This window comes from Pocillopora verrucosa, chromosome 1 (genome assembly GCF_036669915.1).
Source record: "Pocillopora verrucosa isolate sample1 chromosome 1, ASM3666991v2, whole genome shotgun sequence".
Taxonomy (NCBI): Eukaryota; Metazoa; Cnidaria; class Anthozoa; order Scleractinia; family Pocilloporidae; genus Pocillopora; species Pocillopora verrucosa.
Genome location: NC_089312.1, coordinates 18,315,399 through 18,331,415, shown reverse-complemented (window position 1 = coordinate 18,331,415; position 16,017 = coordinate 18,315,399). Strand labels below are relative to the sequence as shown.

The 16,017-nt window shown below is 39.5% G+C and overlaps 1 protein-coding gene, 1 long non-coding RNA gene and 1 pseudogene across 2 annotated transcripts; all 3 read left to right on the top strand.

The window, feature by feature from the left end:
* Positions 1-1,306: 1,306 nt before the first annotated feature.
* On the top strand, positions 1,307-1,912 carry LOC131770886 (uncharacterized). Its single transcript, XR_010717398.1, has 2 exons — positions 1,307-1,408; positions 1,518-1,912. It is a non-coding gene; the product is annotated as an uncharacterized lncRNA (long non-coding RNA).
* Positions 1,913-3,319: 1,407 nt separating this feature from the next.
* Positions 3,320-15,751, top strand: LOC131799763 (organic cation transporter protein). Its single transcript, XM_059117464.2, has 10 exons — positions 3,320-3,351; positions 9,777-10,085; positions 10,412-10,640; positions 11,056-11,254; positions 11,999-12,214; positions 12,362-12,496; positions 13,313-13,407; positions 13,708-13,819; positions 14,746-14,818; positions 15,163-15,751. The coding sequence occupies exons 2-10, from the start codon at positions 9,798-9,800 to the stop codon at positions 15,391-15,393; spliced, it is 1,578 nt and encodes a 525-aa protein (XP_058973447.2). The 5' UTR covers positions 3,320-3,351; positions 9,777-9,797; the 3' UTR covers positions 15,394-15,751.
* On the top strand, positions 5,764-6,575 carry LOC136277293 (uncharacterized; annotated as a pseudogene).
* Positions 15,752-16,017: the final 266 nt, after the last annotated feature.

The following is a 16,017-nucleotide window of genomic DNA, read 5'->3' as shown; positions in this document are numbered from 1 at the left end:
ACAATTTAGCCAATAGGCGTAAAAATTGACGAATTTTAGCTGTTAGACGTAAAAAAAGCTAACCGTAAAAGGTTTCGTTTCACTCTAGGTTAACCGTACCCGTAAAATGATCAAAATTTTAACAGGTAGCAGTTTTAGTTAGACATACAACAGTCCTACTGATCAGATAAACTTGAGTTAACCAATTACTAGATTCGTGAACGGGACAATGAGCGCAATGCTAGACGAGTTTACTTGATAATTTCGGAAAGGTTTTTGATGAGTCGTTAGGCCAAGACAAAACCCCACGTCATACTAGCCACGAGGTGTTTTGCACAAGTATTTAACATTTTTCTCAGTTATTGTCTAAATTATAGAGTGGTCTTCTTACTTGAAAGCATAATGCTATTTGTTGCTTTGTGTTGCGGAACCCAAGATGTGTTTCGGCAGTAATGTGCCTTTATAGGCTCGAAGGATTTGACCTTGTGTCAGAGACAAAAAGTTTCCACGGCTGCCGACTAACTTCATAAATCGGATTCGTTTATTTGCTGACTGAACTTTCGGCTTTGTGTTTAGCTTTAGAAAAATTTTTAAACTTATCAACAGCTTTGGCAAGTAGCTTTGGCATTGAAGCATCATAATTCTTCTTTTCCTGATATGAAAAAGCTTTAGCAACCTCGAAGTAAACGCTTGTTGTTGAAAAACATCGCGTATAACGTAAATCTATACCTCGAGCAAGGCCAGTTGTAATTACTGTGCAGGACGCACTGGCATACCTCCTTAACTAGATATCTAAAGTATTATTCGTTTTCACATTGAGACTTGAAAATATACAGTCGCTGTCGAAATTTTCGAAAGCGGTGATTTCAGATCAGTTGTGGTTGACTTCAACAGCATCACGTGCACCCATTAGCCCCAGGAATCGTTGGGATTACCTCCAAACTTTCAGCCTGAGTTCACCCCTGCACCACTTTGAGGCACCTCCCAAAAGGCGGGGATGTATACATCCCTGGGTGCTCCGATTTCGCAGGAGAATGTTTGAATAATGCTAGGATTAAAAATATGCAAATCCACGTAGCATTTGTTGAAGAACTTTTTATGAAATTTTCACACAACCACCTAAGATATTTAACTACAGATCTGCTGGTCAACGGCAGTTTAGGGATCAGTTTGATTAAAGATTTAAGGATTGTTTTTACGTGCAACCAGTGGGAAAAATTTACGTCAGTTTGTTGACGTCTTCTAGCTGAAGGTTTAGATAAGCAGTACGATTGACACTAGATTATTAGTGAATACCTTTTGAGAACGATCGTTATTTTTTGGTATTTCTTTACAGTGAATCAAGTCATCCAACCTGCCACAAAATTTGACGATCTCAAGCAAAAAAATCCAGAAGCGTTCAAACCCTATACTCCAACCGAGGACTGTGGTGAGTATAAAAAGACGTGGAACACGCTATGTTTGTCAGCGAGGAGTTAACGCAGGTCATGGCATACTCTATTTCTCGTCTTCTGATAATGTCTCTGTTATTGTTTCAGATCCCTCGACAAGTGGAGCACTCGGTTATCACTCAAGCGTCTTACTGTCGATCATTATTGTGATGGTCGCTGCTTTCATGGGATGATTACGATTGACGCCAGTAATACTCGGATCATTAACCTCAAATACTCGTTGAAGCTTAGATCTCGGTGACAGCTTTTCACGGTAGAGAGCTTAATAGTTCAGTAACAAATTATTTTTTGAAACCTAATTTCTGCATGTTACCGAATTTTTTTCCTCTTTTGCTTTCTAACAAAATGGCCAAAGACAAGCAATTTTTGTGCAGCGTTAAGATATGGTTTAAAGACCACTGAATTTGCACCAGCTTTAAACCTCACAGAACTGTAATGAATGGAATGCACCAATTACTAAATAAAATCATTATCACCGATCAGTAGCCTTGAAAGGAATTCTAAGATGTAGTTGAACATGTTTATTGGGCCATCATCCCTTTTTTTGAGTGTCGCTGTTTGACGTAATTGTGGCCATGCATGGAAAAATGTACCTTTAACCTAAATGGATGCGAAAACCGCCTATTGCTCAATAACCCTTTACACCGTTACATCAGTTTTCAAATTCTCCATTCTGTTCTCTATGAATTCCCTATGGTACTTACCAGGAGAATTAGGAGCAATCACGTGCTTCTTGAGTTTGTGATAATTTCCACTATTCTCATAACGTTAGTGTTTGATGTAGGGCTGATACTGTTGCGAGATGTAAGATTCTTGTCACTCCTTGGGTTTGAAGGAGTAAGGAAATCTCTGAAAGACGGCTGATGGATGCTCAACGCTTATGGCCGTTTTACAGTGAAGCGTTAAGGTTCGTTTACTCTTGTAACTCAATGAATCAATTCATTTAATAAGTAACTTGGGGAGGGAAGAGGCAATCAGTTGTCGGCTGTGTAGATTCTCGAGGTCTAACTTTCACAGGAGGGGAGTAGTCGTCTTGGTAGTTTAAAAAAATTTAAGATATTTTTTTTGCATTTATAATTCTCGGTCAAATGCGTATCCTGCAGCTGAGCTGAAGGAACCTATAGAAGATTAGGAGACACATATTAGGCTCAGACTGAGTGACAAGCAGTCATACTGGTTTACCAAATTTGGTCATCCTAAATCATAATCATAATTACATAGAAGTCTAAAAGTAACTAAAAGCAAAAACTTTCTCTTTACTGATGATTGTACCACTTTCTGTAACCATTTGCTGTCTGTGCACGTGTTTTATTCTTTCACGTAGTTGTTATCACGTGAACTAAGCTATGCTTGTGACTGCAATTCTTCCTTCTCATTGGGTCTTACGCATGTATTGTTAAAGTATTAATAGTGTTAACTACTCGGTTCTGCAAAAGTTTTTTATTCATACACACACTTATCAAAGTAATAATCCTATGTAGAACTAAACTCACGAGTTTATATATTTGGTAGCATTTCTGCATATATTACGGTTGGGACAATATACACTTATTAACAAGTATTTGTATTGCAACAAAACATGACAAAAGACGTGAATGGCGGAATGAATAGGATTTATGATAGCTCAAATGAATTGCTGATTATGCAACAAATAGTTCTCGGGAGAACCTGTCAGAACCGGCCAGCTATTTCACCAAGAGAAGACTGTGTGGCAATTTTTGGTAAAGTTTCCGCACAGCCCCATACTGTTGTAAAACAAATCTGTTTTCCCAATGGAAATGTATTGTTTTTGTCATTGTTCTCTCTATTCAAGAACTGAATGCATAATGAATTGCTGATTATGTAGTATGGGGCTGTGCGGAAATTTTACCCAATTCTTCTCGACATAATAGACTCACCGGTTATCCTGATTTCCTTGCTGGTAAGTTAAAACGAATAATACAACTATAGTACATATATTAGTCTTATCCTATCTGATACATATATAAATAAGGACATGTTAAATGGAGTGCTCAAAGTCCATTATTATTTCGAGGACAACAAGCGTAACCCGATGTGTTTGTTGACTCGTGCGGCAATTAGCCAGAGTATATGAATATACAAGGGCTAAATGACAAACATTTGATTGCATCTCGGTTAGGAAAATCTCAAAGGAGTGACATGTAGAGCTTTGGCCCCGAAAAAAAATCGCAGCATGCATCCTACGGAGGCGCTATATTTCTGTCATCAGTGTAGAGAATGACATTAACGATTGCGGTCGGTAGGTGTCTATGCGGTTACTGAAACCTATTGATTATAAGTTAAAGGTTCACCTAATATTTAATACTTCATCTATGCTCGAATTTCAATTACGAAAACAAAATAAATCTTGCCTTGGAATCACTTGGCACGATCTCATCATGGAGGCGCAAGTCTTCGATCGATCGGCGTAGCTTTCTTTGGTTACGGGATCCAGTCTCGACCCCAAAAAGTACCGGTATGTGCTAACGAAAAGTTAGCAGATAGATTCGCGAGGTCTCAAAATATAATCCCGTTGTTGATGCGGTAAATCAAATCGCTCTCGACCGTACACTCCAGGCGGGAAATGCCTCCAGTCGAAAAATAATGGGAAATTGCAAAGATGTCCGTCAAGAATAGCCGAGCTTAACAACGACATTCGGGAACTAGTAAAGGACAATGATTATAGAAGTTAACGGTGGATGCCTCAACTTTCAGTCGAAAGAAAGAGCCCAGACAAGGAGCAGTCTCGTGATATAAATTAATGTGAATTCAATTTTTCGTGCCCTCTTGGGTAGTGTATACCTAAAGTTTACTTTCAATCTCTCCTATACACTCTTGGGTAATGTATACCTGAGGGTTATTTTTAATCTTTCCTATACACTCTTGGGTACTGTATACCTGAGGCAGGGGTTTCAATAGAAGGCGGCTACCGGCGATAGTCCGCCGGGTACTTCACTCCAACCCGCCGCCTACTTGGAGAGGTTTATATCCGGCAAACACTGAACGCAAGCATGCCTTTCCTGTTGTGACTTTCCTATCGAATTCTTAAATAAACTGGCTTCAGTGATGTAGGAAAAAATCACACATTCACCACAAACACAAACCTACTCTTTTTCACTTCGTTTACAAACGCTTAACAGTTGACGGCAGAAGAGGAGTTTGCCATTCGCGGGGAAAAAAAAAACAAACGTCATGCTCAGTCTCTCTCTCTTGCTGTGTTAGGCAGTGCTGCTAAATTACAATTTGCCACCGCTCTCTGTTATTTTACCGACCAGGAACTTGTTGTACGAATCATAAAGTGTGAAAAATAATAAATTTGTCCACGAAATCTGGTGTTGCGTGGAACAAAAATAACACATAAGTTTCAGTCGCGTATCTTGCGCGGGAGTCTGTGCAGCTGTTACATAAGAATTGCGCGTGACATTGCACATGATCACAAAGCACGCCTTAATAAGGGCTTGCCGGAATGGCGAAGAGGCAAGGCGTCCTCGAAAAGTTTTTCTCAAAGAAATCTAAAGGTGATTTATTATTTACAGTTCAACTTTTCAACAACATTTAGTTTCCAGATATGGAGGTTAATAGAGTGAGAAATTTGCATTTCAAAGAAATAATTGAACCCTAACGACCACACAACACGATGTCACGACGACCTTTGTATACAATGAGCTGAATGAAGTCAAAGGCCATTTAGTTTTCCTTTTTGGATGGGAAATTTCATTTCCACCGAATAGACGTCTGGTTATACGATCAACATTTTGATAACAATAGGCTTTTTAAATACTAGTTATACAAAATAACATGGAATAATAAATTTGCTGTCTGATGTTCAGGTCGTCTTTTTAACAAGTCGATTCAATTAAATAAATAATTTGCCATCGTGCCCCTGAAGTTTATGGTTTCACAGACGGTAGAGAGGGATGGAATTCTTTAAAATAAGTAGATAAATAAAGTCATAAGATCTGTCCCCGTTCACACAGTTCAAAACTCAGGATCTTCAGACTTACCGCCTGTCAGTACAAATGAGATCGAGGTTGAAGGTCAAAGTGTTCAGAATGCAGTGCCGGGTGGTTCTTCTGGTACTGGACAAGTTCCCCAGGCGCAACAACAAAATGATCCGAATAAGAAAAACAGAAACCCAAGCAAGGATAAGTCTTCGAAAATATGGACTGCAGAGCAGGAGTTAAAATTTTTGTTATCATCATTTGATGCTGCTGACGCTAGTGATTCACATAGTTTCCACAGCTGCAAGAATCGGACGTGCAAGACCCTGAGTTCCATGGAGGTCACCCGGCTGAATGAACAATCCATTGATCGTTTTCAACATCAATGGATAATGGACGACGATCTAACTTACTCCAGTAATACAGGTGTGAACTGGTTGATATACCAGGAGGGACAGGGAATGTTTTGTTTGTTCTGCAGAAAACATGGCACATCAAATAGCCAAAACAAGACCAAGAAGTATAACCTCGAGCCAGCAGTTAGATTTAAACGGAAAGCGGTCGAAGATCATGCCAATTCACAACAACACGCAGCAGCCATCACAGCAGAGCTTCTCAGCAGAGTGTCAACTTTTGAAGAAGAAGTGAGTAAAATTGAAGATGCTAAAGATGAAGTTTACTACAAAGCGTTGCTTACTATGTAACGGATTGCGAAAGAGGAAATCTCCAAAAAGAAGTTCACGAGTCTTCTGGAACTTCTTCAGAAAGTAGGTCTTGAAGATATCAAGTATTTCAAACACCGTTCAGCTGGTTCAGTCAGAGAGATGTTTCTTCTCATTGGTAGCGTTTTGAAAGCACAGTTGGTACATGATATATTAAAAGCCAAATGCTTTGGACTTTTAGCAGATGAATTTTTTGATGTGTCTAACAAAGAGCAGCTTGTCACATTTGTTAAATTCGTCCATCCTGAAACTGGCAAAGCAAATACTGCTTTGCCAGCAGCAAGCAATCTGTTGGGGAATTCAAGCTCAGCTGATGCTGAAGCAATAACAAATGCTATTGTTGCACAACAGAGGATGCTGGGATCGATAAAAAGAAGCTTTCAAGTTTTTCCTCAGATGGAGCTTCAGTTATGACAGGGGAAAGAAATGATGTTGGCGCAAGATTGCGAGCTGAAAACAAGGCTTTAATAAATATACACTAACAGTTTAACAACAAAATATGAAGATGCCTTAAAAGAGAACATTTAGAATCGATTTGATGGAAACCTTGAGGTCCTCACCGCCTTCAAGGTCTTTGACCCAACTGCTGTTCCCAAGAGAGGCAAAGCTGGCTTTAAGCGGTATGGTGTGGCAGATGTTGAATTGCTAGGAGACTTCTTCTATCAAGATCAGGAGGATAAGGATTCAAAGAAAGAAGAGCACTTATGTAAGTGGGCAAAGTTCAAGTACAATCTTTTAGGCCTACAAAGCCAGCTCCCTACAGAGAAAGCACGACCAAACGTAGCCAAGACACCTTGCAAATGTAAAACACCAACCGAGTGATCTATACCCTCTTAGGTGGTGTATACCTGAAGGTTGTTTTGAATCTGTTCTATACCCTCTTGGGTAGTGTATACCTGAGGGTTATTTTTAATTTGTTCTATACCTTCTTGGGTAGTGTATACCTAAGGGTTACTTTTAATCCCTCCTATACCCTCTTGGGTAGTGTATACCTGAGGGTATTTTAATCTCTCCTATACCCTCTTGGGTAGTGTATATCTGAGGGTTATTTTTAATCTGTTCTATACCCTCTTAGGTAGAGTATACCTCAGGGTTGTTTTTAATCTCTCACATACTCTCTTGGGTAGTGTATACCTAAGGGTTGTTTTTAATCTGTTCTATACCCTCTTGGGAAGTAAATACCTGAGAGTTATTTTTTATCTGTTCTGTACCCTCCTGGGTAGTGTATACCTGAGGGTTGTTTTTAATCTCCTACATACCCTCTTGGGTAGTGTATACCTGAGGGATATTTTTAATCTCTTTTATACCCTCTTGGGTAGTGTATACCTGAGGGTTGTTTTTAATCTTTTCTATACCCTTTTGGGTAGTGTTTACCTGAGGGTTTTTTTTAATCTTTTCTATACCCTATTGGGTAGTGTTTACCTGAGGGTTGTTTTTAGTCTTTTCTATACTCTCTTGGGTAGTGTATACCTGAGGGTTGTTTTTAATCTGTTCTATACCCTCTTGGGTAGTGTTTACCTGAGGTTTTTTTTAACCTCTTGCATACTCTCTTGGGTAGTGTATACCTGAGTGTTATTTTTAATCTCTCCCATATGCTCTTGGGTAGTGTATATCTGAGGGTTATTTTTAATCTCTCTTATACCTTCCTGGTTAGTGTTTACCTGAGGGTTAGTTTTAATCTGTTCTATACTCTCTTGGGCAGAGTATACCTGTGGGTTATTTTTAATCTGTTCTATACCCTCTTGGGTAGTGTATACTTGAGGGTTATTTTTAATCTCCTGCATACCCTCTTGGGTAGTGTACACCTGAGGGTTATTTTTAATCTCTTGCATACCCTCTTGGGTAGTGTACACCTGAGGGTTATTTTTAATCTATTCTATACCCTCTTGGGTAGCGTATACCTGAGGGTTATTTTTAATCTCTCTTATACCTTCGTGGTTAGTGTATACCTGAGAGTTACTTTTAATCTCTCCAATACCCTCTTGAGTAGTGTATACCTGAGGGTTATTTTTAATCTCTTATATATACCCTTCTGGGTAGTGTATACCCGAGTGTTAATTTTAACGTCTTCTTTACCCTCCATACACGGCAGACGCGTAAGAAGATATTTATACATGTGAATTTGTTCACAATGACCTAAAGTGCGATAATGGTGTTTCAGACCAGCTTCTCCCCTGTTATAGTCGATTTTTGCCAGAGTGATGTCTTCGGTAAAGCTAAAAATGCCGTTCCAAAACCTTCGCACATAAAAGGTTATTGTAATTATAGTTGCATTGCGCTGAAGCTTATAGACCGAACGGGGAGACCCTCTGTTGAAAGCGATGTTTATTCTCTAGATGATGTAATCAACACAGTTTCTGGACTTTAAGAGTTCAAAACCATGACCTGTGTAAAGAAGGGTTTGTCGGAGTTAGCCTTAAATTGTCCTAGGTCTTCGATCATGGAGGTGAAAGCAGCTTTACCGGTACCGCTTTGTAGACTATTTTCGAGTTTCTTCTTTTTACGTGTTCTAAAGTCTTCCTGTTTTATGTTTATGTAACATTTGGTCAGGACTACTTGTGGACCTTGTGTTAACGATTTACTGTTGTCTTCTTTAAGACATCTATTTTCTCTACAGAGAAAATAAACTTAGCGTACCGCCCCTTAGGTTTTTTCGAATTAGACCCGTAGAGGCGTTTCTCTGGACTCTTGTTTCTGGAAAATGAGCGAACAAAGTAGAGTTGTGTCTTGAAAATGATTAGAAATATAATCATCGGAAGTTACGGTTGTTTCCATTTTATTCGAGGGGAGCTTTATTAACTTTTTTAGAGCGATTATCGGATGTCCTGGAATGTTCAGCGAACACCTTGATGTAGTCAGCCAAAGAGATCATTCCGTCACTTATTATCCTAAACACAGGTCTAAATATGACTTATTCCACATATGCTTTTGGTGACTTGAAAATTTAGCCTTATGATTAATTTCGAAAAACTTGCAAATTTTTACCTGAATATCTCTTGCCGCATTAACAGTCTGTAGGTTACCCTCAGTCAATGTAGAAACAAAAGACAATTCACTACGACTTTCTTTGTCTGAATAGGTTGGAATATGCTCCGGTTGCTATCAAGTAAATTTTGCCGGACTTTGAGTTCGTCTCAAGATAGAACAACACAAATACACAAGGAAATTTTTACAGTAACTTTATAACCATCCTTTTGTCTTATAAAAGCTTGAAGCTCAGTAGATTTTGTCATATCGGTCATTGTTAAAACTGTCTTTGTTTTGATGCTACTTTTCGACATAGGAAAAATATGTCGGACAAAAATATTCACCAAAAAATAAATATTTCTCTTCCAGCTTCAATAACGACAAGGGATTAAGTTTAGATGATAAAACAAAGGATCATGTTTACAGAAATACCGTAGGTCTAGTACGTTCGTTACATGAGGTCACACAACTCGGGTAATATCCACGGTGAAAATTTGCATATTTGAGCGGTCGAACAAAAAAAATTATTTCTCGAAAACTAAAATAAATTTTTACAAAAAAAACTACTCCACAGTTATTAGAACATATTGGGCTACAAAATGTGAAAGTAGGAGTGAAAACAAATTTGGGTGACTTCCCGCTGTTTGTTTGACGCATGCTGACATTAGCTCCTAAGTGCTTTGCGCTCGTGAGTTTTGATTTTTTTCTCAACAAAGGGCTCCTTACAGGAAGAAATCATGGGTATCACTGTTGATGATGTCATGGAAAAGATAGGCAGTTACAACCGATTTCAGTACAGGCTTTTGCTGATCTGCGGTTTCATCAAGACCTGGTCTGATGGTCTCCAGATGATGCTTCCAACCTTTCTCAGCGTTGAACCGCCGTGGCGTTGTAAAGCAAACAGTTCTGCGTGTAATCTGACCGGAATTTTCAAGCCAGGAGACGAAAATTACAGCTACCGTTGTTCCATTCCTCGGGATGATTGGGAATTTGACACTAGCGATTTTACCTCCACCGTGGCTGAGGTACGAGCAATAAACTCAGTTTGAATTCAGCGTCACTCCCCACGGTTTTCCCGCGCTCGTGCAGAGGATTTTGGTTCTGTTTCCCTGATCCATCTCTAAGATTCTGTGTTGTTCTTATTGGCCCCCCCCCCCTCTTATTGGCAGTTAATTGGCAGTCAAGTTTCTAAACTTCTCGGCCCCTTTCTACTACATTGGTGACGACTGATTCCACTGATAAGTTATTAGTTTTTAGAAGGAATTAACACTTCACTCATTTTCATTACATGCGAAAAAAGACAAATGAGCTCATACACTAAATCACTTAAATCATTTCGATTTTCTCTCAGTGGGACCTAGTTTGTAACGTATCAGCATTATCGGTCCTGACCAAAGCACTTATGTTCTTGGGTTATATGATCGGAGTTCTCTTTGGAGGCGTTTTATCAGACAAATTCGGACGCAAACCCATTGTTTATTGGCTTACAGTCCTAACGAACGTGTTCGCCTTAGCTGCTGCTTTCATTAAAATCTACTGGCTCTATGTGCTCTGCAGAGTGCTGATTGGTATAGGCGTAGGTAAGTGATTATTCGCCGTATATCCAAGGTAAAAGGAGGTAAACGATACGACTAATAACCCATCAGATAAATAACTTGGCCTTAATTAACCCAAAGGAAATAAAACGACCGCCTCTGTATTTCTGAACTTTTCTCGCATTTTTGAACGAAGACGGCCATAGTTATCAATCTAAATATAATCACGCGAGAACCCGCGGAAGGATGTTTAATAATTACATAACAACTGAAAAACTTTCTATCTGTGAATTTGGAAAAGAAAGGTAACAGATTTAGAGTCCTTGATAAAATGCCGAGGATCTTTTTTATCATAAACTGATTTCCATTGGCATTCATACCGCTTTCAGACGAAATAATACAAGAAAAAAAAACCAAATGAAGATTATAACAACGGAGCTTTGGATATTATTCTCAACAGGTAGTTCAGCTCTGGCGATGTATGTGCTCGTGTTTGAGTACGTTGGCAAGCGTCATCGTCACGTGATCGGAACCACTTTATTTTACTTCTGGATTCTGTCGCTAATGGTTCTGGCTTTATTTGCTTGGCTGATAAGGGACTGGCGCACACTTGCTATGGCCGCGGCTATACCAGGACTATTAACGATTTTCTTCTGGTGGTAAGCAAGTACATTGTATCATGATATCGACCGAACCTAATAGGGACTAACCTCGCTGTCTATGATGCAGAGCTTGCGGTAAAACCTTCATGACTGTTTAAAATCGAAATTTCCTATGTAGCTGCTATTTACCTTCTCATGCATCAGTTAAGATAATAACATGGGGATACCTGTACAGCTTTAATTAAACCCTTTAACGATTGAGACTGTTTCAATTCTCGTTGCTTATTCGCTGGATGACGTAATCAAGTCGGGAGGAGTAGCATGGGAACCACTTCCGGGAATTGAAAGCGCGGATCCAGAGATTTCTGACGGGAGGTTCGCACTTTGATTAAGAAAACAAATTTATTATTACAATTTTTTTTTTTTTTTTGCAATGGAGCCCAAATAAGCTACGAAATACTTCAAGATAGGTAAATACTTCAAGCTAAGTAATAATATGCGATCCTGTCGTTGGGAGAAGTTTGGTTTCAGCCAGGTGGTAAAATACCCTCATTTCCGATGAGAGGGTAGGGGGGAAAGCGTGTTTAACCCCTTAGACCCTCGCCGTGGATCCTTCACTGGTCGGAATGGATAAATGTGTCATGAACATCTTCATGGCATAGGCACATTTATGAAAAAAAATATGAAGAAAATAGATAATAACTCAACTTATTTCAATACAAGATTCTATAGAAAAGAAATATCTTGTGGTTGATCCTGCTTAGTTCTCTAACTTCTGTTACGCACAACTGTTAACCTTAGGTTTCTGCCAGAGTCACCTCGCTGGCTCTTGGCGCATAACAGACCCAAAGAGGCCAGGGAAAATCTTCAAAAAGTTGCTGACTTTAATCGAAAACAGATGCCTGAAGGTGACCTAGAACAGACAGATGCCAACTTAACCCAGAGACAGGGAGATGTCCGGGACCTTTTCAGCTCAATGGCTATGACAAAAAGAACTCTGATATTATGGTTTGCCTGGTGAGTCTGTAGGACGTCAAATGTCGGAACATTGCTTCTCACAGAAATTTCCTCGTCGAGACTGCCTAAAACAATTGCAATTAACATTTTGTCACATGTTGATGCTCAATCTGCGCCAGCTAAAACTGATTCACATTATTTCCATAGGATGGTCATAGCGTTGGTTTACTACGCTGTTTCATTCAGTGCAGGAGATTATGGTGGCAACCGTTACCTGGTTTTCTTCTTGACCAGCCTCATTGAAATTCCGTCCAACTGGACTTGCATTAAACTGAACCACAGGTAGGAGGGGGGTAGAGAAGGGAGGTTTTTATCCACCTTATTACGTTGACTGATTATCTTTCAAGCGTACAAGACTACTCAGACAGGAATTCGTGTCCTCTCAGAATATGGGTAAATGTGAAATAAGTATCATTATCTTACATTAGACTTACTATGAAAACTCTGATTGGTCGAGAACATGTGGTAGCGTGTAAAATTGACATGACAACCCATAATGCTTATCATGTCGAGTTCAGAGTCTGCCTGGTTTCCAAGCCTCTCGTCCGTGTAGTGTTCTCAAACTTTTGCAAACTCAGAGAAAAGTCTATCCGTGTGCAGATTGCTCAAATAAGTGTATAATACAACATTTATCGAATTTCGTTTTTACATGATATCATGAATTATCAAACCACGTATCTGAGTTATCTGCTATAGCATTCGGCTTTGACAGATAACTCAAATCTCCACAGTGATAATTCATGATATCGTACTCAAATTCATCCAATAATTTTTTATCATTTGGTTCTCAACCAAAGTCAACCCATGCCTGACGATAGAATAAACTTTTTTTGTTCAGTTTTTGCAAAGTGGCGACAATAGCTGGAGAGGGAAAAGTCCCATGCTCCTAGCAAAAAGGGAAGGAAGGCTCGATTCGGGTTGCGACTCGTTCCGAACCTAGCAGTACGGTTGACCTTTTTTTTTCTTTGAACCAACAAAACGTAAACAAGGAATATCTAAAACTTGTGAGAAGTCATTTTTCTCTTTGCGTTTTTTCGTTCGGAGTATTGGGCAATTCAAGCCGTGAGTATGATTCCTCTAAATGAACATTTGTTACAGGATTGGCCGGAAGAAAAGCACAGTTATTGGAGTGGTGGTGTCTTTCTTTGCTTCTTTGATTGCAGTCTTTTTCCAGAGAGATCTGAAGAACACCGGTAAACCTCTCTTTACGTCATTGTCAGTTATTGTAGCGCCGGTTCTGTTGTTGGGGTCACAAAAATTGCAATTACGTTAAGGGAAACAAAAAATGAATGCAGCTAGACTCAGCCATCAGTGCTTAGACAAAGAATCACTGGTTAATGTATCGACATAATAAAAGTTAGTTGTAAACAAACTAATCCGAAAAAGGGGAACTAATGATCATTACATTACCAAATTAAAGCAAGTACCATCTTGAATTATTTAGGATGTCGGCTGCAAAATACTTTTTTTAATATCATTGCTCTGTTTTTTAGGTTTCATGGTGGCAAACATAATTATGTCACAAGGGGTGGCGAAGTTTTTTATCAACATGTCGTTCAGTTCAATCTATGTCTACTCAAGCGAGCTCTTCCCGACCGTTGTCAGGTATTTTTTTATTTCAAACTTTTCTGCATTATGCCATTTTCCTAAGGCAAGAAATAAACGTAACCACACGCACTGCTTCGTTCTCAGCAATTTGAATATGGATCTTCCACCTTCCTGCCCACCAACTCAACTCAATCATCTTTTTCGTGTCTTTTTTCATGATTGACAACAAGTGAATCTATAAGCGACTGATGGACTGTCTGTCTGACTGACTCGCTGACCAGCTTGCTTACAGACTGGCTGAATTACTGACTGACCTATTGGTCATCAACGACCAACTGACTGACTGACTGTGTTACTGACTGACTCACCGTCTTACTGACCGACTAACCGACTGATTAAATTACTCTCTTGCTGACTTACTCGCTCTCTTACTGACTGACTGTCTCCCTGAAAGACTGTCTTACTGACTGACTATCTTACTGACTGATTGACTGACTGACTATCTCACTGACTGATTCACTGCACGACTTTCATGATGATTGACTATTTCAGCGACTTACTTGTTGAAAAATAGACAAATTTTAATGGCTAAATGACTGACTGACTGAATGACGATTGACGAACCGACGGACTGACGGACCAACGAACGCAACCGGCGGACTGACAGACCGATGGACGGATTGACGACTGACGGACTGACGGACTTGGACTGACGGAGTGACAGGTGAATGGCTCACGGACAGAAATTTATTATGACTGACCGATCATGTCTGACTACTTAAATCGCTCTGACTCACTAAAATGACCTATTACCTGACTTATTCACTGGCCTACTGACTGACTGGTTGGATGATTAACCCAACTTCTTCGGGAAGGAATAATTTTGTGCCTCTTACAATTCTCTTAAAAGACCGTCTAAAGAAAAGTGGCTTGGGTATGGTACGCATTACTTAACTTCTCGTCCAATTCTCCTTATGCCTTAGGAATGTTGGAATGGGAACCTCGTCTGCAGCAGCTCGTATTGGATCCATGTCGGCGCCTTACGTTGTTTGGCTGGTATGTAACTTGATTCAAATCAATTTTATTGTTGGGGGCAAAAATATCTTCGATAGGAAATAAAGGACCTTTACACATTTTTGTGAGATTTTTCAGTATGCAAAAAATCCTACCGCACGGTCCCCTCAACAAGTTCTCCATTAGTAAAATTCAGTGACAAATTCACTTTGTCCAGATCACTTTCACTTTGTCCAGATCATCTTGCCGTACTCCTATGTGGTAGTGATCGCTGCGATTTTCGCTAGCTTGCGCTCATCGATAAGCAGAGATATGTACCAATTCCTATGTCAAGGAAAACTTCTCAAACGTAAAACCCGCCAACTTCGTTTTTATTCTATCAATAGATGCGTATTCACATTCTCTTGCCATACTCCATCGTGGCAGTGCTTGCTTTCGTCTGCGCGGGTCTGTGCGTCTTGCTGCCAGAAACAAAGGGTACAGCGACTCTAGAAACTATGGATTCTGTCAACAACAACCTCTCAGAGCAGACAGACAAAGAGCAGCTTTCAGTTGAGCCAAGCAAAGAGAAAGAAGAATTGGGAGAGTTACTACTAAATCAAGCCTTACTTGCATAAAAAAAGTATTTTCTCTAAATGATTGCCACCATGATGGAAACTGCATGTTATAATTTTTCTTTTTCGATTTTTATAAATTGTCTTGGCATCCATCAGGAGGAAGAAATAAAGTCTTCCCCATAATCCATCTTAAAAAATACAAGCCCAGTCATTAAGGTGTGTCAGAGAGGTCCTTTACATCTCAGTTGTTCTATGTTAGATTCAAATATTCATGCGACAATATGGCGTTTGAAATCAAGGAAAGCGAAGCTAGGGTAGCCCCCAGCTTCCTGATTCCCCTTAATTCACTCTCGGCTATTAAATAATTTCGACCCCCTTCCCCTCCATCTTTGAAGTTTTGTTACTCTGTCCCAGGTCACGGATTTTCCCGTTATGGCTCAATTCTAAAATCCATTCAAAAATTGTGTCCCATTTTGCAGTTTTTAATTCTCTATTAACCCTTTAAACCCTAAGAGTGACTAACATCTAATTTCTTTTTACAGTAATACTGCTGTATCATTCATTTAGATGATGAAAATATAAGGAAAATATCGTTAATTAACCCTAAGCAGTTTTGATTGTTAAACGAATTCTCCTTGTCAGTACTAGAAGAAATGTCCAGATAAGAGTACAGAGAACATGGAT